The sequence below is a fragment of the Poecile atricapillus genome, chromosome 1 (genome assembly GCF_030490865.1).
Source record: "Poecile atricapillus isolate bPoeAtr1 chromosome 1, bPoeAtr1.hap1, whole genome shotgun sequence".
Taxonomy (NCBI): Eukaryota; Metazoa; Chordata; class Aves; order Passeriformes; family Paridae; genus Poecile; species Poecile atricapillus.
The window spans coordinates 78596560-78620830 of NC_081249.1; the positions used below are offsets into that span (position 1 = coordinate 78596560).

The following is a 24271-nucleotide window of genomic DNA, read 5'->3' on the forward strand; positions in this document are numbered from 1 at the left end:
GAATAAACCATGTTGCATTCAGAGTGAGCTAAATGGCTGATGTACTTTTTTACAGGTTCATGTCAATCTACTTCTGATGGAAGCTCGGATGCAAGCTGAACTTCTGTATGCCCTTCGTGCCATAACTCGTCACTTAACCTGAAGCACTCGCTGGCCAGGAGTACAGGGGCTTCTACTGAGTATGTAAAGACCTTTCAAAATAGATACACACCAGAAGCTGTTTGTGATGTAGCATCAGGTTATTCAATTCTCTAGTGTCAAAGTTTAGCCGTGCTTCTTGGCGGCTGTAATGTGCAATGACGTGTTTTATTTTCTTGATGCTTAACATTACTAATGATAACAAAAGTAACACTGAGGAGCGCTATTCTGCATTGTTTCCGGCTGGATTTCTGCACAGTGGTCAGGATCCTGAAACTGGTTTTATTGTATCAAATCCTAGCGCTTTGTTCTTTAAGCACTGGAGTGAAGTGCTTAGAGACTTCTTTTTCCAAGCAATCATTTTTCAGATGAGTGGAGTCCAGCAGAAGATCAGTTCGGCCTGTCCTGAGAACGTCCCATCACGTCGTGACTCGCGACAGAGACGCGGGGGCTGTTCCACATCAAATTGCCCACTGGATTCTCCTGTGTGTCCTGGAGACTGCTGCCAGTCACTGTCTTACTACAGCAATTGGAGGTGATGCGAGATGTGGATGCAAGCATCGAGCACACTTTAATGTGAAATTAATCTTGGTAAATCCTACAGCATGCTACTGAAGTGCAAAATTCATCTGCTTTGTCGTGCCCCTTCACAAAGAGAAGAGGCCTCACAGTTTGCCATTTCAGCCACACTTACTGTGTTTCAATCATGCATAGTCTTGTTTTACTGACAGTCACCCTCAGTTGTCCTGACAATATCCATGCTCATCACGTGTTGCAATTTGTTTAGTTGGCACCTATAAAATTAATACACAGGCTGACCAAAAATAGGATTGTGGGGTTTTTTGCACTCTCTTCTTTATCAATGTTTTAACTAAGGAAAGTAAAGGAAGGCTAGTATATCTATTCTTTCATATTGGATGTATAAAAATTATTTCCCATAACTTTTTCATAGCATGAAATTGTAATATTCAAAGTTTTAAAAGTTTCTATGCATTAGTGTGAGTGAACAAAAGAAAAGTGCAATATTTAGAAAGAAAGCAAGCTTTTTTCCCTGACATGCCACTGCTAAAGTGTCCTTCTTATATAGCCATAAAGAAATTTTAAAACCAAATTTCTTTATTGTCTAGCAGTTTTGTTTTAGCTTTTACAGCTTAAGACAACCTGATACTGAGATGCCAAAGCATCCCCAAAACAAAGCATTTTTGGACAACCAGTAATATTGGGGAAGGGAAGAAATAAGCTGCCAAAAATGTCACACTTTTGTGCTGTTTTCTGTTGCTTTTGACTAATTTTTGAGAGCACAAAATGTTGATATTTATAGCTTTATTTTGTATTGCATTTAATGAACCAGTGAAGTGCCTAAAGAGATGCTTAAACTTACCCAGTAGAACACAAGTTAACTGCTTCAACTTTTGTCTGTTGGTTTGAACTTTTCATATTTCTTTTGAGGAGGGTGACTTTTATTTCTGTGATATATATTCAAAACTAACCAGACAGGTTTATTTTTAATGTTCTGTTGGATTGTAGAAGTTAATGCAGGACTTTTTTTCATCGGTGATTGCAGAACAGTTAGAAAAAAATACTACCAGTCATATTTTGACACTTTTCATTTACAAAACGATGGACCAGTACTCTACTAAAGTTATTTTCTCTTTTCTTCCCTCTTCCTGATCCATGCTTTGACTTTGCATGTTGGTTTTTCTGCTTTATCTGTCCGTTTCAGATTGGAAAGCCTGATGATTGTACACTTTTCTGCACTTTCAGACTGCAGACTCTGCATGTGAAAGCCTTTTGAGGAAGAAATCAGTAACTATTTTTTTTTAAGTGTCATTTGGCTATTTAGAAAACTACCCAACAGACAGCACTGGTCTGTCTTGTAGAAAGCATCGGGTAGAACATCAGATTTATTTATCTTGTGTAGCTAACTGCAAAGATTTCTCAGAACTACTGAGATGCTCATATAAGTGAACTTAGATTTGCTTTCTAAATTGTTATGATCCTTCCCCCCTGCTTCTTGTGATTGCAGTGGCCATACCTAATGGCTTCTGCTGAGAGAAGTTTTCATGCAATACTTTTGTTTTTCAGAGTGATGGGAACTGTTCAGTACTGCTTTAAATTTCTTTGCATTGAAAAGTCAAGTAGTTTTCAAGAAGCACAGTTGAGCTCTGGAAAGGAGGTGAAATTAGATTTGGGTAACTAATATGATGGCTTGGTTTCCCCTCAGAAATGCAAAGACTTCCGGAGTAGGTTGAGTTTTACATTTGGAAACATGAGTGCCTTTACTTCTTTCCTTATGAAATATACTTGCCAGCTCAAATGCCTTCATGAGCAAAGTACATGAGCAGATTTGAAATACAGAAACCATAAATGGACTGCTTCACAAAACTTGTAGTAAACCAGTGTTTTGTTTTGGTTTTTTAAGTGCCATATCAAGTCCCATATGGCCTGCAAGACATTCCATCATAGGAAATGTCATTGTACAACTAGTTTGCTATTTCTCTTTTTTTTTCCTTTAATATTAAATGCAAACTTGAAACATCTGGAAGTGTTTTCCACGTGGCATTTTTTTTCAAAGTATTGCATTTATAGTGCAACAATTTATAGCCTAGTTTTTATACACAAATTTGGGATTTTTAATAGATGTTTGTTCAGAATAGGTGTTTAAAGTCAGACAACACTACCATACACTTTATGCACGCTTTAGGTTCACACTGTGCCAACTTTTAATGTGCAAGTGTTCTTGGATTTTTTTTGCATTTTTAAAGCACACATGAATGTGAATCTTCACACTTTTTTCATTAATATTTTGCTTAAGAGTACCAGAATCACTGGAAGTGTAGATCCTCTCCCTTTGTGTTCCTTTATTGGAATTGGTAATTACCAGCATTCATGTTAGTCTACAAAATCCCAGCCGTGACCAACACAAAAATAAAATGTACAGTCTCCTGTCTACTGAAGAGAAAGCTTGATAGGTACAAATTATCCAGCTAGCACAGGGAGCATTGTGAGTAGGGAACAGAGCTTTTGAACATGAACAGCTTCTTATCATTGCAGAGTCACTTGAAATGTGTGTTGCTGTAGAGTATGTCCTTGCTGAGATTGCTCTATTTTTTTTGGTAATGAAGAGAAGTGAAAAAGGTGCCAACTGGAGAAAGCATTTGCATTTCCCAGAACATTCTACCCACAGCCGAACTTCATGAGAGTATCATCATACAAGAACAGAAATAATTGTTAAAACAGAAATAATGATTTTAAATTTTGGTGCAGCTTGTGCAGATGGCTACTACAGCTAGTGCTGTGGTGTCCTATGAGAATTTTGGTGAGCTGTAGAAGGATTTATTTTCATCAAGGCTGAATTGAAACATATATCCTTTGTCCTAAAGCCTTCACTAAAATGAAAATCACAGAATCATAGAATTTGCTAAGTTGGAAGAGGTCCACAAGAATCATCAATTCCAACTCCTGACCCTGCACAGGACAGGTCCGAAAGTGATACCATGTGCTTGAGAGCACTGTCCAAATGCTTGTTGAACCCTGTCAGGCTTCCCTGGGGAGCCTGTTCCAGTGCCCAACCACCCTCTGGGTGAAGGGCCTTTTTCTAACATCCAACCTAAACCTCCCCTGACTCAACTTCAGGCCATTCCCTAGAGTACCATCACTGGTCACCACAGAGAAGGGATCAGTGCCTGCCCCTGCTTCTCACAAGGAAGCTGTAACTGCAGTGGGCTCTCCCCTCAGTCTCCTCCAAGCAGAACAGAGCAGGTGACCTCAGCCACTCCTCATACGCCTTCCCCTCAAGGCCCTTCACCATCCTTGTAGTCCTTCTTTGGACACTCTCCAATAGTTTCATGTCTTTCTTATATTGTAGTGCCTAAAGCAGCACACAGGACTTGAGGTGAGGCTGCCCCAGTGCAGAGCAGAGCAGGACGATCCCCTCCCTTGATCCTTGAAAAGGATGTATTTCAGCTGTAAGAGTTAAAGAATCTCCACTATCAGCTCTTCCTATGTATTAAAAAATATTTAAGGACAGAAAAATCAGTACATTTGTAAACAATTACAAATATAAGTATAAATTTAGAACAGATCAGAAGAGAACAAAAAACATTTTGTTGCTCTTTTACTTGAGTGCAAAAAGTCAAAGCACCAGATTCTTCAAGTGTATTTTTGTTTGTAGTGATACTGATATTTTCATGGGATTTGGAAAAAGCAGCTTGCTGACTAAATTTCAATGGGGATTTAAGCACCCAGGCACTCAGCAAAATCCTAGAAGATGCCCACTTGAATGTTTGAGTCAGATTTTTAAAGAAACTGAGTCACCTAAATAAAATAGAATAAAATTAATTTCCATAGAGACTAAAAGAATAATATGTACCAGGTCCATGTGATTTGCAGTGATTGTTAATGAAATGAGTTGTTTTGGGGACTTAATGTAGACTTAGAGAAATCTCTCCTAAAGCAGTTAAACTGTAAGCCACTGCTCTTGCAGAACAGGTTCCCAACCTTTCTCATGCATGTGTGTTTTCCATGAACATAGGCATGCATTTCAGGCTCATGATTCAGAATCTGGACTCCTTTCAGAAGAGCTGGGTTATTTAACCTCTACTTGCAGAAAACATTCATTGATGGTAGTAAGTGGATAGCGTGTGCCTGAACTAAAAATTTTTGGATCAAAAGAAATACTCCAGATCTTCTTGATCTCAAGTGATGTTCTTTCAGTTACTTTGTGTAGATGTTTGGATCCTTCTCCCATAAATAAGGGGTGATGTTGCACAAAACAAAGGAAGGGAGGAGTGGATTCATTGTAAATGAACTTTCCCAGAGCAGATCTGACTATAGAGCTGTAAGAATCAGTTGCTGTTAGCAATCATTCCAAGAGCTGGACAAAATGTCAGTTTTCATTACCTGAACTTCAGATTTACTGTTCCTCATGTCCCCCAGCACGATGTTTGTCTGAAGAGATGCATCCACCAACGTTTCTATATTTAGGAATTGTAAGTGAAACGTTTTATCTCCAAATAAAAATATAATATTTCATACCTACTGCATAGATTACAGATGTGAGAGATGGAGAGAGCACAGTAGTATGAAGAAACTTCAGGAGCATCTTGATCAGTGTTAATTTATTCCATAGAGCACATTTCCTGGCAGGTAGTCGTGCTGCTGCTCCCCCAATATGCATCAGGTCTCTTTTGCAGATATTTAATCCTTTGCTGCTCATCAGGGGAAAAATTGTCATTTTCCAACCTGCCACCACCCCTGTCCTGCATCAAGTGCTTCCTGTCTTCCCAGTTCCCAACCCTGAGCAGCCTCCCAGCTGCAGGGACAACCCCCCAGCCTTAACCTTGAAAACAAGGTTCCTCTATCACTGCTTGTTGTTAAGTGCAGAGGCTCTTTCTCACCTTTAGAAACACTTAATTGTAGTAGATTGTTTCTGGACAGGAAAATGTTAAAAGTGGTTCAAAAGGATGAAACTCAGTATTTGCTTAGTAGTGTCAAAGCCTATCTCTGGAGTTACAGTAAAAATCCAGTGGATCCACTAAGGAAATGCTTTCTTTGGTGAAATGCCCCATGCTTGAGCTATTCAGCTGTGCAGGTTTCTCAGAGGAACATCTGACAGGGAATTTGAGGTCCCCTTCTGCCAGGCAGGCTTACAGGGCATCAGGTCGGCAGCCCCTCAGGTGCCTTGCAGCCAGGCAGGCTGCATCCAGCCTCTGAAACAAGTGGATTTGGGTTTTTCATTTATCTATGAGAAAAAAATCCAAATGCACATTGTAGAGTAGCTGCTGGAGGCAGAGTTGGGTGTTCCTAGGGTACTGAGTATCATCAAGGCTTGTGGAAAATAGAAACCTTGTTCCTGACAGTAGTTAGAGGTATTGGGGATCCCAATTGTTACAGTAATTGTGGGGAGCAAGCCCTGTTGTCGGCATCAGGCTGCACGGACCACAGGCACTCCCAAGGGGATACGGCCAGCACAGGAGGAGTTGAGGTATTGGTCAGCTGAAGAAATGGCACTGAAGAGTCTGAGAGGTTCTTTTGTGTGCCTGTGCATAGGGGAGGTGGTGGAGGATGCCTGAGGATGCCTCCTTCCAAGGTGTCCAGAGGGCTTCTTTGGGAACAGAGCTGGAGCCTTTTCCTTACTCCAGAGATGGACCAGGGGAAGGAAACCATTCTGCCCAAGAAAAACTTGCTGCTGTTGAATTGCATTTTCTCTTCTCCGCCAGCCCTTTGAAGGGAGTTTAAAGGCAAAATAGGTCAATCACTAAGTGTTGTGTCTCTAGGTGAGGAGTCTGGGGGGGGGCAGCAACAGCAGCAGCTCCAAATACCAACAGTCCAAAACTGTGTCTCATTCCTCACTTCATGCTCATGTTGTGCCACCAAGACCCAAACCTCTTCACTCCAGCCCAGCAGCCATATGCCCAGGTGGCTGCAAGAGCAGCCCACTCATGGTGGTGGGTGATGTGGCCACTTTTAGGGGGAAAATAATAATATTTAGGCTACAGCCCTTGGACTCTGCGAGGCAGTGCAGTCAGAGGTCTTTTCACGACTGTGACCAGAACTGGATATTAACTGTAGCTTAGAAAAATAGGAACTTTGTAAACTTGAAATCTCTCGGTTTTACCCTTTTCTCCTTTTGCTGGAAAGCCACACGATGAATGTATATGCTTTATCTTTCTATCAGACATAACTGAAAATCAGACTGCCAACTCCTTGTTTTGTATTAGCCTTTTTTTTAAAACAAAAAAAGAAAAGTTTGTGAGCAATATATGTAGCATGCTGTGAACGTCTGTTTTGATCTTTATAGTTACTCTTTAATCCATCAGTATTAACACCAGTTCTTTTTTGTGTTCCCCTTGGTACTTTGTATGCAGTGTAAGCAGAAGCTGTGATCGGCTTTGCAGTCCTGTGCCATGTTACTGTAACTCCTTGATTTTTTAGGAAGCACCTGACTGTGGGCCACCCTGGGGCAGGTAGCGTGCCCGTACACGACTGCCACTTTTTGGTCTCTTGTACTATGTATAGTTCCAAGTAGAATAAGCTTTTTAACAGAATATTGATGCGGTTTATGAGTCACGCAGGCTGCAAGTGTCTGGTGTGTGAGAGTCTTTGTATTTATAGTTGTTGGGGTTTGGTTTTTTGTTTTGTTGTTTCGTTTTTTTTTAATTCATAAAGTAGCAAACTTGATAAACATAGCCACTTTAAACTGCTCTTGCTAAACAGACCCTGCTGTAGATAAAATACCACTGTAGATACAGGGAGAAGCACCAGCTGACCTCTCTCGACTGTGGGTGAGCTGAGCCCTTCTTGGCACAAAGCACAGTCCGAGCCACAGCTACGTGTGTCCACACGTAGACCCAAACACAGCGAAGTCTGTTTCAGCCCCCTGTGCCCATAAGCCTGCTGCTGGCTGCCTCCCACACTCTGCTCACCAGTGCATGGGGCAAGCATGAGAGGGATGGACAGACCAGCTGCTGGACCACAAACGTGGTCACAGCACTTCTGCAGCCAAAAAGCTTCCAAGCCTCTCTCAAGTGCGAAAACTAGCCCTTGATTTGCTGACAGCAGGGCCTGGCACACTGGGGTAAGAAGCAGCATTGGCTCCCTGTTGGCAGCCATGGGTCTGAGCCTCCTTGGCTGGGGCAGCAGGCAGGGCAGTGCCGTGCCCAGAGAGGGGCATTTCATTGCATCTCCCCCCTCTGACCCTCTGGACAGGGGGTAAATTGTACCCAGCCCAGCCCAGCAGCTGTCAGCTCACGGCCTCCTTGCACTATGGCCAGGCAGGTGTTTTGGGACGGAGGGTTAAGGACAAAGCTCTGACACTGCAGCTCCCTCCCACCACCAGGAAGTGAGGAAGTGTGGTAGCTCTGTGGGTCCCATAGTCCCTACAGCATCCTGTGGGCAGGTGACACATCTCCTGTCCTGCCTCCCAGGTCACCACCTGTCCTGAGCTCCAGAGACAGGCCATGGGCTCCATGCTTTCACAGGAGGTTTGCCTGCAAGGTGAGGCAGCTGTGAGGAGCTCACTGTGGGTTACCACAGCAGCTTTTATCATTTCTTTCCTATTGTTGCTGGTTGGGTTTGTTTTGTTTTGTTTGTTTTTTTTTTGAAAGGACAGACTGACCTAGTGGGATGGAATTTTTTGTGTGTGACTTTTGTTAGTTTTTTAAGTTACCCGACTTGAATTTATCTGAACAGATGCAGAAGGAACTTTCTTTTTTTGTGAGTTAAGAGACAAAAACTCATTTTTAAACAAAGGAATCACGTATTAACATTTTAACAGCAATTCATAAATCTGCACTTTTTATGAGGTTTTGAAAAATCTATTTATAGGTACGGAACAATGGGGTTTGTTTAAAACTGTATCGCATTTATACTTGCTGAAATTACTTTCATTGTTATCAGTAGGAATTTCATTGGTTAAATAAAACGGATAAAACCTGACTCCTGTTTGAGCCATCATTTGCCACATGCTGGGGAACACATCTCTAGAGCAGAACATCCTGTGTTTTGGGACAAATCGCGTCCTTGAAGTGTCCTTCCTCACCATGCCTTTGTAGTGGGTTTTAATTTATGTATCATTCAATACAGAGATTATTTAATCCCTCTTCCAGGGAGACCTGGGCAAACCCCAGAGCAGAAGTGGGTGAGAGCCATAAAAACAGGAAGAGCATGCAAAGGCAAGAGGAAATGTGTGCTGAGTGTGCTGGCTTAGGGCAGTGCCAAGCTTACCCAGCAGTAAAATTGCCCCCCCAAGTCCCCAGATCCTCTGCCCCATCCATCCCCAGAGAAAGCTGACTTAGTGCTGAGGAATCACCAGGGAAGTTTGTGATGGGGAAGATGATTGTTTCCCCTCAGAAAGACTAAACTAGTTAACACAACCTGCAGACCTGGGATGTTTCAGGTGTAACTTTATCTCCAGCTGCAGGATTCACAGATCACAATAAAATAAATACATGTATGTATATAAATATCTGCACATATATAAAGTGCTTATTTATTTGCTTTCAGTGGGAGTTCCAAAACACTGAAAATATCTTAGGTCATCTTAGGTCCAGGCCCCTTGGTACAGGTGGTGTGGCTGTCACCTCCAGTCGCCAGAGCAGCTCGGGACTGGGAAGGTGACCATGTCACCAGCAACAGTGTGAAAAAGGTAAAAATCCTTCAGTATTACTCAAATCCAAGGGCTGCTGTGGAATTCCTGCTTTAACCCCTAGAGGTCTCAGAGCATGGGTGATCAGCAGAGCAGGACAGTGCCACCCTCAAGTGAGCCCTGCCCTGATTGTGGTCCCTGCTCACACCCAGTATGTGGTGTGAGTGCTCAGATGAGGGTACCCAGCACAGGCAGAAGACAGCCCTGCTCCCTCACACCCCATCCTCACCTCTCCAGCTGGTTCCCCACAGGAAATTCAAAGCCAAAAGCATTTGTGTGCTGGTGATTCAGCACCCAGGACCTCCTTGACCATCCTCCCAGGCCACCACTCTGCTGCCATCTATCCCCTGCCCCCTGCGCCCATGCTGGAGACCAAAGGGTGGTGGCAGACCAGGGATCACACCACAGGGATGGTCATGTGCCCACACTGAGTGGCTGCAGGACAATCTCCCTGCAGCCCATTGGTGACCACTGTGGGATGTCCCTGGGACCTGGCAAAGGGCCATGGCCGAGAAAAAGGTAGGGAGCCCTGCATGGGTTGGGAATGGGGACATGATCCCAAGTATTACAGCATCTGGGGATGGACAAAATTACCCTACATCACTGGAGCCTGAGAGCCTGTTCACTTGTCCTCGATCACAGGTGAAAATTTATTGTAGCCAGGTGCAGGTCAGTCTCTTCTCCCAGGTAGCAAGGGACAGGACAAGAAGAAATGGCCCCAGGTTGCACCAGGGGATGTTTAGTTTGGAGATTAAGAAAAATTTGTTTACTGAAAGGATGGAGCAGACTGCCTGGGGAGCTGGTGAATCACCACCTTGGAAGAGTGCAAGGAGCATGTGAATGTGACACTTAGGGGCACAGTTTAGCAGAGCATTTGGTAGTGCTGTGTCAATGGCAGGGCTTGATATTAGACGTCTCTTCCAACCTTAATGATTCCATCTGAGTAGTTGTCCTCAACTGCTGTGGTGATGAGCCTCAGATTTGCACCCCTCTGACACCAGGACAGCCACTGTTACTGTTCAAGCCTCTTCTGCAGCCATGGGCTCTGTGCCTTCACAGATCCTTGAGAAGGCAGCCCCTGCATCAGAAACTCATTTCAGTTTTGCAGACTGTAGTGCTGTTTTCAAGTGCAGGCTGTCACCTGCTGTGCAAAGGTGTACAGTTACCTCCTGCAGATGCCTGAGGGTGAGGGCTGAACTCACCCACTCCACAAATGCACATGTTTTCCATGAGTTCAAAAAATGTGGGCCAAGTTCTTTGGGAGCTGGATTCATTCCACACAGGAGAGGTCAACCCGTGTGGCTGAGGTGCACACAGTGGTTAATCCCCTGTTTCAACCAGGCCACACACAACCCCCACCATCACCTAAACGTGGCTGTGAGCACTGCAGGTCATGGCCAGCAGCGCTGAGGAGGCATCAGACCCTGGTATTAGTCCTACCTGCATGGAAGGATTTAGTGACCCAAGAGTCTTCCAAGAGGCTGTGGGAAAGGCCATCCCACCTGCACCATCATCTGCGTGAACCATGTCAATGGACACCTCAAGGGTCTTCAAGGGTGGGACAAACCCCATCAGCCAGCAACCCCAGCTAAGCTTCATTGGTCCCAGCTTTAGGCACCCAGCTGAGGTGCCCAGATGAACACAGGGACCCCTCTGTGCCTGCAGAGAAGAAATTTTAGATGCCTACATTTAGATGGAATAAATCCAGAAAGTGATGCCTCCATGAGTCTAATGTATCATCCCTCTGGAGCTGCTTCACTCACATCAGCAGCTTTTGGTGTCAGGACCAAGCAGAGACCATTTCTCAGCCCTTACTGTTCACTGTTTAGCTACTGACCACTTGGTTTTACAGAATCATAGAATTCTTGGGTTGGAAGGGACCTTTAAAGACCACATAGTTCAACCTGGGACATCTTCAACCTGATCAGGTTGCTCAGAGTCCCATCCAGCCCAACCTTGAATGTTTCCAGCCCTGGGGCACGTACTGTCTCTCTGGACAACTTGTACCAGGGTTTTACTCACCTTTAAATTACCTTAAACAAAGGTAATTTACCTTCATTTTAAAAGAAATTTCTTCCTTTTATTTAGTCTGATGTTCTTCTCCCACATTTCCTCCCTTGCCCACCAGCAGGGTCTTTCCCACCTGCTGCAGCTCCTGGCACTGGTCCATAGCCATCTTCCACCAGCAGGTATTGGGGATTTGGAAAAGTCATATAGTAACATCTGCTCCAGATGTCCATTCTTCACCATGTTAAATTAGATTAAAACATCAACTTATTAATAAAGATGATACTGCAAAAGAATTTGAAGCCTCTGCTTCAGTTTTGCAGGCAATTTTGCTGCTGGCTCAGTAGAAAATGGCTTCTACATCCCAGGAATACTGTCACAATTTCAGTATTTTTGGAAAGGAGACAGGTTTTTTCACCCTTAAAAATGGAAGAAAATCACACATGTGCTAAGATGGGCCATGGCTGAAGGATATGCCTCTGAGGCAGAAAGAGCCACGTTCACTTGCCAAACCTGCTGTTAGGCAGGAGTGGGTGCTGAATGTCCACATCCAAACTGCTAATCCAGACCCTGGGCTGCTCTTGGATGTTTCCTGTCCTTGTTCCAACCTGGACTTGAAAAATATTTTCCACTAAAAATGGTAAATTGCCATGAAAATAACCCTGTATGATAAATCACCCCATTCTGACAGAATATAATTCCTTGGAGATTTTCCAACCAGCTGTAACACTAACACCACTGGAAAGTCTTTAGGCGTTTCTGCTTGGCTGGAAACACCAGTTCTGTGGAAATCAACAGCAGATGTTACCCAGTGTGAGATCCACTGAAGTCCAACAGCCCAGGAGTCTGTGCAGCAAAGAGAAATCATCCCATGCCAAACCCACAGTATCGCAACCTCACTAATACACACACACCCTGGACACACCTCACACTCCTTGCTCCCAGACAATCTCTCCTGGCCAAACGAGTTACACTGGTATTTATTTCCCAATACCTTTCCATTTTCTGGCACTGACTATGCTGGAGAGACAACCTGTGAGCGAGCATGGCTCAATTCCCTGTTCAACAGGAGCAGCTCCCTGACCAGAGGGAGGGATAGAGCTGCTGATGGAGCTCCATGCAAGGTGAGCAGCTCCAAAACGTGAGATGGTAGCAGAGGTGTGACCCAGAGGGCCTGAGATTGAGGGGCTGTCCTGCAGGGTTACTGAGTCCCTCTGCCATTATAGGTGCCCAGCCTCAGGGTATATGCAGCAGAGACAAGGGTCGCCCCGAGGTGCAGAGACCCCAGTGTCAAAGCTTGGGGTGATCTGGTTAAGGCAGGGACGCCTTACACTCACTACACCACATTGATCAAAGCCCCATCCAGCCTGCCAACTTGGCCTTGACCATTTCCAGTGATGGGGCACCCACACCTTCTCCAGGGAACCTGTACCAGTGCTTCACCAGTTCCTGCAGACTTGAGACAGATGCAGGCTCAGCTGCAGGGGTTCATCTGCCCAAAGAGAGGTACCTGCAAAACAGAGGTGCCAACATCTGGTTTACTCATCACTGGACCTCTATACTTTCAGTGGACTATAATTATTCCTGTCAGGGAAGGTAAGGAAGTTGTGACAAAGCCAGTCCAGGGACCAGCACTGCACAAGAGGGAGTTTCTACCTGTGAGCTGTGAAGAACTGTGCTGCTGTGTTGTGATTTCTGTGTGAAAACTGGCTATCATGCTGCACTCCAGCTGCATCTCACTGCATCTCACAAGAATAAAACAGTCCCCTCTCCTGGCACACACAAGAGTCATATTCACTGCCTGCAACACCTCAGCTTTTACCAATTTATTCTGCAGCTTAATCAATTGAATCTTAGAGTGCTTTGAGAAAGGAAAGGTATTTAAAAAGCACAAAAGAGCCATTAATATCAGATGTCAAGCTGTTACAAGGAAAAACTGTGCTGCTGGTGTTTTCTTGATTAGTCAGGACACCCTAGGTTGTATTATCTCATTTGCAACTGTGACAGAAAGTGATACCAGCCTCTCTTAGGAAAAGTCATTTTATTCTGTTGAAGCCATACGTTTCCAAGGAGAAAGTAAAGCTCAGGAGCCATAAATCATGCCTAGATAAGAAGAATCTCAAACAGTGTTTTTTTTGCAGGATGTTTCTTGTGATAATTGCTCGATGTTCAAGGCAGATTTCCCACTGCCTGCTCAGACATGCAGCACAGAAGAGAAATGCCCCATGCCAGTTACTGTTCTTAGCATTTAAAATCTGAGCATGTTAAGACAATTTTAATAATACTGTTGCACATGTGCCCAAATCCAATAGAGCTGCTATGCCTTAGATTTCAAGGACTGTACACTTGCTGTGAGAAGTCATGGCTGCAGCAGAGACATGCTGGCCCAAGCTAGGAGGAGTAGCAACAGTGGTGGCAAATTGACAATGCAGACCTCCTGAGGTGCCTCAGCTTTGCTGCCTATCAGCACGTGAGCTCCCACATCACTGCATCTGCAGAGCTGCACAGGAGATGCTGGTGGACCTGGGATGCAGGAGTTCAGGTGCAGGGAAGCTGCTCTGGGTACAGAGCCTCAGCAAGTGCATGGCTGGCTGCTGTGCAGTGCCACACGGCTAAGATGGGTCATAAATAAGGCCACACAGAAGGTGCAAGACAGCTGTGGGGGCAGCTACCCCTTCTCCCCAGTGCTCGGGCTGCACTTGAGAGCTGCTGCCACCACACGTGCCTTCAGAGGCTGCTGGGGATCCTGGGGCCCCCAGACTGGGGCCCCTCTCACCCCATCCTAGCATCCCCTAGGGCTTGAGCTGGCTTCTTTCCTGCCTTGACAGCTGCCACGTAGCCCTAGAGGAGTACCAGGATTGAGACAGGGTCTCATGAAGGAGTGAGAAATCAGCTCCACAGCTGTCTTAATAGCAGATCAGGCATGTTTGAGTGCAGACATGCAAAGTTCAGTTTAGAGAGCAGCCACTGGCTGCTCTCTGCCTGTTAGGAGCAGTGACCTTGCCCCTTGTACTCAGCATTCCTATAGCAAAACACCACTGACTTTACCCAACTACAACCCATACTGGCACACAAAAGCTGCCTTTCCTTTTGAGCAAAGCCAGTTCTGCTTGCAGACAGCCTCTCTTTCTCCATAAACCAGCGGTAGCCCATGAAGGGTGAGACAAGGAATCATCCTCTCTTTCCACTCATGCCACTGCTTCCCCACTTCGTCACCATCATTGGCATCCCCAGCTTTCCATTTGCATCACTGCTGAACAGGGTGCCACCAGGCCAAGGTGTGCTGGGCTGGCACACACATCTGGTTACACTGAACACAGCCCCTGAACTAAAGAAACACCTCTGTCCCATCATGAACCAGCCAAATCTCCTTTTCCCTCTAAATCTATCCATGCCAGCTCAGCCTTGCTGCAGGATACATGATGCAGGGAGGCAAAACTGCCATGTTAGTAACTGAGTTTTCTTCAACCCAGGACAGGCCACCACCAACATAGCACTGGGATGGCAGCACCAGCTTGCTCACTCCTGGCACTCATTATGGGATGCTATGGTAGATTAGGGGTCCACACCAATCTGGCACTGGAGGGAGAGACACAGATGGGTGTGAAAGGAAGCAACCATGTATGAAGGACTCCCAAATGCCTCTTGGAGTCCAGCCAAAGTAAATCCTGCTGAGACAGGAAGCCTCCCTCCTGCAGTCAACTGCACCAAGAGATCCAAAGGCCCTTGCTGAGCCAAGCCCTAGGGAAGGGCAGCACTCCTGTGCTCTTCTCCAGCAGTGGCAGATGTCTCTGTCCCCCTCATCTGGCTGCAAACACTTGCTGGTCCCCTGCAAAGCCCTGATGTGTGCCCAAGCTCCAGTGTCGCAGATGCTGGGGGACATGGTTCATGCTGGCAGAGGGAAGAAGAGGTGAAGAGTGAGCAGAGAGGATGAGCAGTACAGAAGAGGAGCTGGTTCCACCTCTGACATTAAGGTGTCTGTGTGTAGGCTCACCAGGCAGGTCTTCCTACAGCAAAACAAGCGCTGCAGCCCAGGATCCCTTCTGCCTCTCCTCCCACCTGACAGTCCATGGTCCCCTGCATGCTTCAGGAGCAGTCAGCTCTCAAGGGAGACAAGGCAGGTGGCAACAGATTTGAATCCAAAAGTGTGGCTCCCAGATCTGCTGAGCATTGTGAACAGACAGGAGGGCTTCAGGGCTAAGACATTCATGGGCTTAGACCTTCAGGGATTACCACATCTTGAAGACTCAGGGTTCAGACCTTCAGTGGTCACCAGACAGCAAGGAAGGGTTGGGGGAAGATGACCTTGGTATGGCTAAGGAAAAATGCCTTCCCATCATGCAAAAAAATGGGCAGTGGGTCCTTCTTTGAAGCAAGATCCATGCAATTTCAGATGTCTGGAAAGGCCTGAAGACTATGAGATATACCCAGCTGCATCCCCTCTACCAGTGGGAGACCAAAGAAATGAGCAATGCAGCCAACAGCAGGACCTTGCCCCCATTCCACCCTACTCCCTGCTGTTTTCCAGCCCCAAGTCCTTGCACTCTTGCCTCCTTCTCCTTTCATCAAGTCCCAGTAACCCTCTGTAACTCCTGTCCTCCCCCTAACCACCACCATCTGCTCCTTGGAAGGGATAGGCTTCTGCAGAACTCACTGCCACTGCCTAAGTCTCAGTGTCATCACAGCCAAAAAGAAATTACCTCGTACCACATTTAGTGTGCATTTTCCAGAAGAAGCATCTTGACACCTGCAAATCACAGAAACTTTGTGGCCTGCACCGATAAAACCCAAACATTTTACAACAGACAGAACTCGAGTTACAGTGGTGGTGGTCCCGAGTGGCATTGCCTTGGGCCTCCTAGTTATTCCCCAGTCAGTTCATTTTTCTTAATGTCACTACAATAAATACCAGAATGAAATTGACAGCATTTGGCCACGTATCTTAAAGCATTGCTCCACTCCTCCTTCATTCCATGTATCTGCAGCCTTGGTTTCTGTCCCTATCAGTCATCAGAAGAGCCTTTAGGGACAAACCGTTTGACGATGTGACCAGCTAGGTAATAAAAGCCATGCAGAACCGCGGCTGTGGCATCGATGACCAGCAAGAAGGTGCCCCCGATCCCAGTGGCCATGTCTTTAAGGACAGAGGGAATGGCACAGATGGAGTGGTAAGGGAAAGCAGCAAGGTGAAGGACGAACCCCACAGGGATGCTCAGGATCCTGTAGGTGAGGGACACCACATCTTGAACAATCTGGAGGAAGCCCAGAAATATGTTGATGATGACTCTCCCAACATCATAGGGGATGCTGATGAGCACCATACTGATGGCTTTAAGGTAGGACACCATCCCATTCCACAGGCTGTAGACTCCATCCAGAATTGTACCAACAACTTGCTTTACAACAAGCCACAGAAAATAAAACACAAATTTCACCAGCTCCACAAAGATGTAGATGAGGAGTTCCAGAAGTTTGATGAAAGGGGTAGCAATGATGCCAGCCACTCTTCTCACCCAACCACTGTCTTTGGTCTCCTGGTTGTTACTTGCTCCTACTTGCTCTCCAGAACGGATCTCACTGACAACTTGCAATACTGCTTCTCTTTTCTCCTGGCTTTGTTTGTTTTCCCCACAGTTGCCCTTGAACAAGTGAACTCCTGGTAGAAGCTGCTTCTCCAGCTCTCTCACTGTGAGGTCTTCCAAGCTGTTTTCATCATTGATTTTTTTCACTAGTCCCAGGGACCATCCCTCTGGAGCATCACAGCAGGCTGCCAGCCAGAGGCTCTCTGGCACTGACACCTTGCCATTAACTTGGACACTGGAAGGAATTGCACCTGCAAGGAGATATAGATGATCCATCTTGGAACAGTGAGGGGTCAGAGCTTGCTCCACTACCTTCCCAATGTCTCTGTGCCAGCTTTTGCTCAGAGCTGGGCTCAGAGGGACAGCGTTCGTGAGTGTGTAAGTGGCCACCTGGAAATCCTCCTCATTAAGCAAACTGGGATTGAGAAGGCCTCTCTCATAGTCAGAGCCCTTGTAGTCTGAGGTCAGGGCTTGATTTGCACCAAGGTTGGCCACAGTGCCACCAATATCAGCTTCATGCACCATTTCATGCAAGTCGTTTTCCGGATCATCTATCTGAAAGAGTAGAGAGAAGTGTTACTGCATGCAATTCACCTTCCTAGAAAACAATGTGTAAAATGGGCCTTGATGTATACTTTTCATTAGGACTACTAGTACACGCTGTGCCTTGGATTATATCCTTACTTTCCTTGAAGTTCTTCAGAGGAATGCATTCTCTACTTAACTTCTCTGCCAAACACATTGGTTTAGGCTCCAAAGGATATTTGCAACTCTCCAGTCTGGTACACAGCACACCACAGACTTCAAAATCTCACCAGACATCATATACCAAGCCTCTAACTTTTAATTTGCCCTAGAAGAGATTTTTAAGACCAATTGATGGCTAGATTTAGGGTCATGTTTTCACCTCCTACTGTGGTGGTAACTGCAGGCCATTTAAGAACTTAACCATGCCATCTTAAGCCCCTCTGAACTATCAAATTCAAGCCATGGGGAAAGAAAATAAACCAAAAAAGCCAAGGTGGATAAGATGTCTAGAGCAGACATTTACCTCTCCCTACTTATTGTGTAAGAAGCAAGAATGAAGCCAGACATCATGTCAGGTGACCTGAACTACCCCTCCTGAACAGGAGACCCAGCAGTGAGCCCCTAGGGCTATTGCAGGGCTAGTCATCAGTATCCTCCTGTCATTAACAGTCTGAACCTCATCCTTAATGACCACACAGCTCCTGGCATAACATGGGTGAGGGTGCCATCCCCAAAAGTCCTCAATGCAATCTGTGCTACCTGCTTATGTCTGCGGTTCCCATGCAGTGGAGCCAGAGGTAGCAATTACTGCAGCAGGAATTTGTCCTGGAGCCACACAGGGAAGGGGCAGGCAGAGGTGGTAAAGAGCAGTGGGAGGAGACAAAATATCAGGGTCTTTCTCAGGTGACCACAAGTCTGTCTGATCCATAGTTATTCTGTCAGACACTGCCTGCAGCCGCTCCAGAGGGCTCTGCCAAATTGTCATTTTGTTCCTCAGATTAGAGGGTGAACATATTGGCAGAAGTTCAGGGGTGGCAGACGATCTCTGGCAGTCACTGCCTTCTGTAGTCTCTGCTTCAGAAGGTGTTGCCCTTCAGTCCCAGCACTGTGCTGTCCCGATTAAACCCTCTGCCTTTGCCCTGGCCTATAAATTGTTTACTGCAGTATCTAATGTGCACTTTGGAGACATCTATGGCAGACAGTTCATGGTCTACATTGAATCATTGACAGGTCATCCATCCTTGTCTCTTGACCACCCTGCAGTGTACTTGGACAGATATCCAATTATGTCCTTGCAACCTTACACAGAGTTTGCATCCTCTTAGTGCCACATCACCTCCTCACAGTTCCTCACCAGCCTGTGCTGAGAGTCAGGGTGGAAGGGGCAGTGTCAGCAACTGTCCATCACCCTCACCTGGGAACCAAGCTCTGGCTGGCCTCCTGCATCAGCCAAACCCCTGCAGTCAAGGCACAGAGCTCCCACTGCACCAAGCCTGGTCGCAGTGCCAAGCTTGGCTATTGCAGAGGGCTGCATCACCCCACCTCCTGCTAAGGAGTTTTCATACTGGTTTTTTTTAAGCATCTGGTCCTTATTGCTTCAGGACTGGGAGGACCATAGCGATGCCCATGTGCTGATGCACAAGTCACAGCTTCTTCTAAATGCACTGCTTAAAAAAGACTTATTCTGCTTCTCTTCCTCAGTCACCCCAAAAAACAGGCTGCAGCTGGCTGATGAAGCCAGACATTTTGCATTCCACAAAACTGCTGTCTCTTCCTGTCCCCCTTCCCTTGCCATTCTCCCCTTCCGATGAGATGATGGTGTGTCACGGGACAAGGGATGCACCCAGTGTGTTTAATCCCATGGAAGTGGTAAGGGGGATTGGACACAGCTGTGAGGCTGTGCCCAGGAACTCTCCTCAGTGCTATGACCCTTTGGAGTTTTACATCCTCTCAGAGACTCACCCATCTCACTCCCTTGGTGACTACCACCATACTACAAGGATACATAGAGCTACGATTGATCAGCTCTGCCTCCTAGCAGAAGCTGACAACCTACACAAAGCAGAATAAACGTAATTTCTCTCTCCCTATGAGCTGCTGCATGCAAACCTTGAGGAGCCTATCAAGAAAATATGTCCCTGGTTACCTGTCCAATGCAGGCCTTTGCACATACCATTGAGATTATTTGGGTGCAATAAAAAAAGAATATGATAAAAATGCAGCTGTGTGCTGTTCATGTGTAAGACTCTGACATCACCTAATTATGCTTATAATAACTCCTATTATGGTTTGTAATAACTAATGTGTACCTGAGATTTTCATGCCTCCTCCAGCTCAGTCCCAAAGGCAGGCCGTCTCAGCACTGCATCTAATCTGCACTGCAAGATACCTTTCATCCCTGCTTCAAAAAGCTTCTGGCTTGTGTCACCCCCAAACAAATCTGTGTCCATGGAGTCAACCATGAAGCCACCTGTCCAAACAGCTCAGGGCAAAATCCAAGCAGACAGGTAAACTCCTTATCATGGAATGGAGATTTAAAAATAACTTATGTGCCTGAAGCCTGTAGTGATGTTAACACATAACAATACTGATGTGTGTCATTAAGTGGAGGGTGTAGTTTCACAGATGGGACAGAGGCAGAGGGGGATTAAAAGTGTGGCAACACACAGTTCTTAGGGCAGGCAACTTCCATTGAGTTTGGTCATTTAACAAGGCAGGACACTGCCACCCCCTACCTTCCCTGCCCTGGTATGTAGGATCCCCAAACTTCAGCTTCCCTCTCCCACCGCTACTTCCTCAGGCACCCTTATAACTTTGATTGCAGTGGAAATGTTTGGTCCAGCCTTAGTTTGGGATTCATACCTCAGGGAAGAGGCACAATGCATCCTATGCTGAAGTTTCTGTAGTGGGCCATTCTCGAGTGGCTCTAGAAAAGCCTGTTCTGACACTTTACCAAGAGAGATTGCAAGAGCAACTCAGAGGTAGCTGCACTATAGCTGGGCAAGAATCCCACCTTGGTCATCTGCCTGGTGGTAGCCATTAGCCAAATGAAAACACAAGGTAATTCATCCAGCCCCTCATAAATTAGGCTAGAAAAAGCAACTCCGGAGTTTTCCATCACTGTCTAAGCTACAGAAAGAATCAAACACAGAGATTTTCAGACAACCAAAATGGAATGAGGTAGAAGACACCTAAGTGACTTGCTCTCAACCCCTAGGAATTCTGTAGCAGAGCAGGTTTTCAGACCTTCGCCTGGGGGAGTCCCATCAGTACCCTGCTCATCAGCCTACCCTTCCTGCTCTCTAATTTTTCACTAATTGCTGAATTAATTCATTCTTTCCAGCTGTCAATCTGCAGCGGGTGGCACTGACATTCCTCACACTTCTCACCCAATTACGGGCTATCTGCTACATTTGGCACTTGTTTCTCAGGCAGACATTCCTGAGGAAGGAGCAAGATGTTGCCCTCACCACTTACATCATTATCCCCCCAAAAAAGCACATGACAACCTTGAGGCCCTCACTGGAGTGCTGAGAGTGTTTTTATAGTGATTTATTTCCCTTTGCTGTGTGTCTGCATCTCCATGTGCAAGCACATGCCACGGTGCAGCTGAGCCAGCTCATACCCAGCTATCCCTGTCTTGGCAAGGAAATTACCCAGAAAATTGGTGATATGAGCTCACTGGGCTATGCTGCAGAGCAGGTGTTGCTAAGGGTTCACTTCAGCAGCCATCTAGCTTTGGTAGAACATACATAATGGGTGTGAAAGCTCTTCCCCACTCTCTCCTCCAAGTGGCAGTGTCTGAGAGAGGGCTATGTGCACTTATTTCTTGAGTAATGGCAATTTTTCATATTCTTGATTTCTTTCCCTTATATATTCTTCTGCAGGTTGTTTTTTTTTTTGGTCCTAGTACTTTTCTGTCTCAGTCAGAGGTTCCTCCAGGGAACTGCAGAGTTGCTAACTCCAGCCTCTGAGACATGTGCATTTCACTAGCAGATGAAGGAGGCCCATTAGTGTCAAATAAGAACTATTGTCAACCTGTGAGGCTGCTCTGGAGAAGCCAGAGCAAATAAAGGTAGCACCTGTCCTATTATTTCTGAGGCTGCAAAAGGTTTTGGTGGCAGAACACACAAGGTTGGGGACTCTGGAGCGCTGGCAGGAACCAAGACAAGGGGTCAAAAGGGATGGAGCAGGAAGGGCAGAGAAGCCAGCTAAAGGGAGGTCCAGGGGAATTGAAGTTACTGGGTGAAGGGGAAGGAGGCTACCCACTGCTCCATGGCAGGGACAGCTTCTGAGCCTACCTATGGAGGTTGGGAGAGCTGGACCACAAGAAGCAGGAGGAGATATGAGGGCTTGAGGTGATGAAGGGTGCCCTGGTCAAGGCAAATGGGAAAGGATCTCATCTCTGCTGCTTTACCTTGCTGCCTCCATGGCACTGATCAAAGATTCTTGCCAGCCTAGGTCCCCTGTACGCTTTAAATATTTGCCACCCTTCCAACAAGTCAGTAATGACAGAGTCTGCAAAAAGTTTCCTCTGTTTTAAAAGGGCAAGCTCCCACAGCTTGCCTGTCAAGTGCAAGGAGCTCAGATCAAAAGGCCCTTAGAAACTCCTGTAACTCAAAACACAGCCCAGAGAGACAGAACACAGTCTAGGCTGAAGATAACTACTTAATATCGCCTGTCTTCAATGCCTGTGGCCTTGTGGCCTTAGTATCTCATCACCACACACGAGAAAAGTAAGCACAGCATTCTCCTGGCAGAGGGGTGAGCTTTGATTGTGGCAATATCCAGTAGCTGAGGGCCACACTCCTAACACACTGCTCTGAAACTGCATTCCTGCCCTAAAAAAGCACCCTTGCACACTGAACATCTTCCCTGAGCTCAAATGGGGTAGCCTGATGTTGCTACAATATTCCTCATTATCACTGCTGAAAAACCTAAAGCATGGGGGTGGAAAAAAGGAGAGCTAAAGTTGTCTTAGGGCACCACCATTTTTTTAAGGATTTCCTTTAAATTGAACAGTCTGAAGGCCTTGCTTAAACATGCCAAGTGTCAGGGGAGACAAAAACCACTGAGGCTCTGGCAAAATTCATTTTATACTGCATACTTCTGACCTGACTGAAGCCTGCATGCCCCAGGATACAGCAACTCATTTTCCTACCTCAGTCTACAGCACTGGGACACACTGAAAACCTGCAGCATCAACTTGGTGAACCACAAATGGATGCTTTATCTCTGCCCAGTGAAGCTAAAGAACCCCTATCAACACTGTGATCATACTGGCAAGAACAAACTTGAACTAGACACTGCGATGTTTAACCCACCACCAGTGCTCCCTGCCCACAAGAGCTGGCTGGGCAGGACAAACACATCACTGGTGTCAGAAAGGGCTTTCCTCTCCCCTGGCACTGCACGTTCATGCAGCAGCCTCTCAGTTTTCATTATAAGCTCCCTGGGACAAGAAACTATTTGTTTGCTCAATTCCAAGCACAAAAATAGGTTCTGCTCATGCTAAATTCACACAAAAAGAAGTTCAACAAGCAGAGTTCCTGCCTCCTTTGCAAAATTCTAGCCCCAGCTTCACCCCAAAAGAAATGTTCTCCAGGAACAGTTGCATTACAGCGAAGAAAAAGCTGCCTTACCTGCGGTTCAACCAGCCAGTTCTCCTCCTCACTTTGAGCTGGCTTTGTAAACTTAAAAGCTGAATAAAGAGGGATTTTGTCCTTAGTACTGTAGAGGGTTGCAAAGCGTGGCTCTTTGTTGTACTGCTGACAGATTTTCACATGGAACGGCTCCGTAAATCCTTCGGGTGGGACTTGTCCAGGGAAGAACACGTTACACTCGGCAAAACCAGTTTCATCCTCTCTAACAACTCTGCCCTGGGAAAAGCCTGGGAAAACTGAGATGCAAAGCAAGAATACAATTGACGTCTTCATGGTCCACTCCCTGGAGCCGAGGGAAGCCCCGTCTGCCTCCGCTGGGTACGGCAAAGGACTTACGCACAGAGTCCATGCAGCAGCGAAGCCAGAAAGCGTCTGGAATTCGGGTGTAGCGTGCGAGGGAAATGAAATCCGAAACCACAGCCGATCCCGTCGGGGAGGCAGCGCGATCTGCAGGCAGCACGTTGCTCGTTGGAAAGCGAACGTGCGCCAGGCTGCTCTGACACACGCTGCGGACGCCAACTGCCCGCAGGAGACGATGCCAAGCAACCTGAAATCATCCGGCCTCGCTGGGAAGAGGAGGAGGGACGCCTATGGCAGCGGCAGGGCTGGAGCAGAGCAGCACCGGCTGTCCGGGCTGGGGCTCAGCGCCGGCGGGGGTGTGGTGTGCTGCATTGCAGCAGTCCCCGGCAGGAATTTTGGCTGACACAGCCAGAAATGTTCCTGAGGCTGTCAAAGGGGATGCTGCAAAGTCAGATTCACCACCCCAAAGAAGGTATTAGCTGTCCTCTCCAGCTGTGAGCCTGGCCAAAGGAGAAGGAGAGAAAGAAGAGAGGTGGCAACACTGGAACTGCTGGGAGCCCCCTTTTGTCCCTTTTTGGGGTGTCTGTCATCACTGCTGCTGCCAGCCACATGCTGCTTAGATGCTTGGGAACGGCATTCACCTCCCATCTCTCCTGGCACTGTATGGGGAATTCAAAACCCTCCAGTATCACCTCATCTTGGGAGACCCTTTCTCAGAAGAGATTAACAACAGGCAGGAGGATGAACACCCTCGGATCACATACCCCTAATCAGCATCCACCACAGGACATTTTGGCCAAACCTGTGGAACTGGCCAAAAAACAGGAAATGAAGCTGCTCCTTTGAGTTTATGTTCAGCAAAAAAACCATCAACCCAATAAATAGCTGCCTATGATACCTTGGCT

The 24271-nt window shown here is 46.4% G+C and overlaps 2 protein-coding genes across 7 annotated transcripts in view; one reads left to right on the forward strand and one right to left on the reverse strand.

Annotated features, from left to right (window-relative positions):
* SESN3 (sestrin 3) overlaps window positions 1–8577 on the forward strand; it is a 44707-nt gene extending 36130 nt beyond the window's left edge. For 3 of the 5 annotated variants that reach the window (XM_058853081.1, XM_058853116.1, XM_058853105.1), the window contains one exon: window positions 56–8577. In XM_058853081.1, coding sequence (XP_058709064.1) covers window positions 56–142 — 87 coding nt within the window. In that variant the 3' untranslated portion in view covers window positions 143–8577. The remainder of the gene's footprint in view (window positions 1–55) is intronic. The other 2 variants (XM_058853091.1, XM_058853099.1) reach the window with 2 other exon arrangements.
* Window positions 8578–11704: 3127 nt separating this feature from the next.
* Window positions 11705–23731, reverse strand: ENDOD1 (endonuclease domain containing 1). Of its 2 annotated transcripts, XR_009276254.1 has the most exons (3): window positions 23046–23731; window positions 15994–17430; window positions 11705–12803 (listed from the first exon to the last, which is right to left on the reverse strand). XR_009276254.1 is itself a non-coding variant. In XM_058828032.1 (2 exons), exons 1-2 carry the CDS (start codon window positions 23337–23339, stop codon window positions 16297–16299), a joined length of 1428 nt encoding a protein of 475 aa, XP_058684015.1. In that variant the 5' UTR covers window positions 23340–23731; the 3' UTR covers window positions 13105–16296. The 2 variants fall into 2 exon arrangements, 1 of the variants encoding a protein (XP_058684015.1); XM_058828032.1 differs by lacking the exon at window positions 11705–12803 and having other exon boundaries at window positions 13105–17430.
* Between the last annotated feature and the right edge of the window lie 540 nt (window positions 23732–24271).

Excerpts from the sequence above, each read along its gene's own strand:
- ENDOD1 (XM_058828032.1), bottom strand. The coding sequence starts at position 23,339 with ATGAAGACGTCAATTGTATTCTTGCTTTGCATCTCAGTTTTCCCAGGC. Across the intron at positions 17,431-23,045 it reads ACTGGCTGGTTGAACCGCAG|ATAGATGATCCGGAAAACGA; the intron begins GTAAGGCAGCTT and ends CTACTCTTTCAG.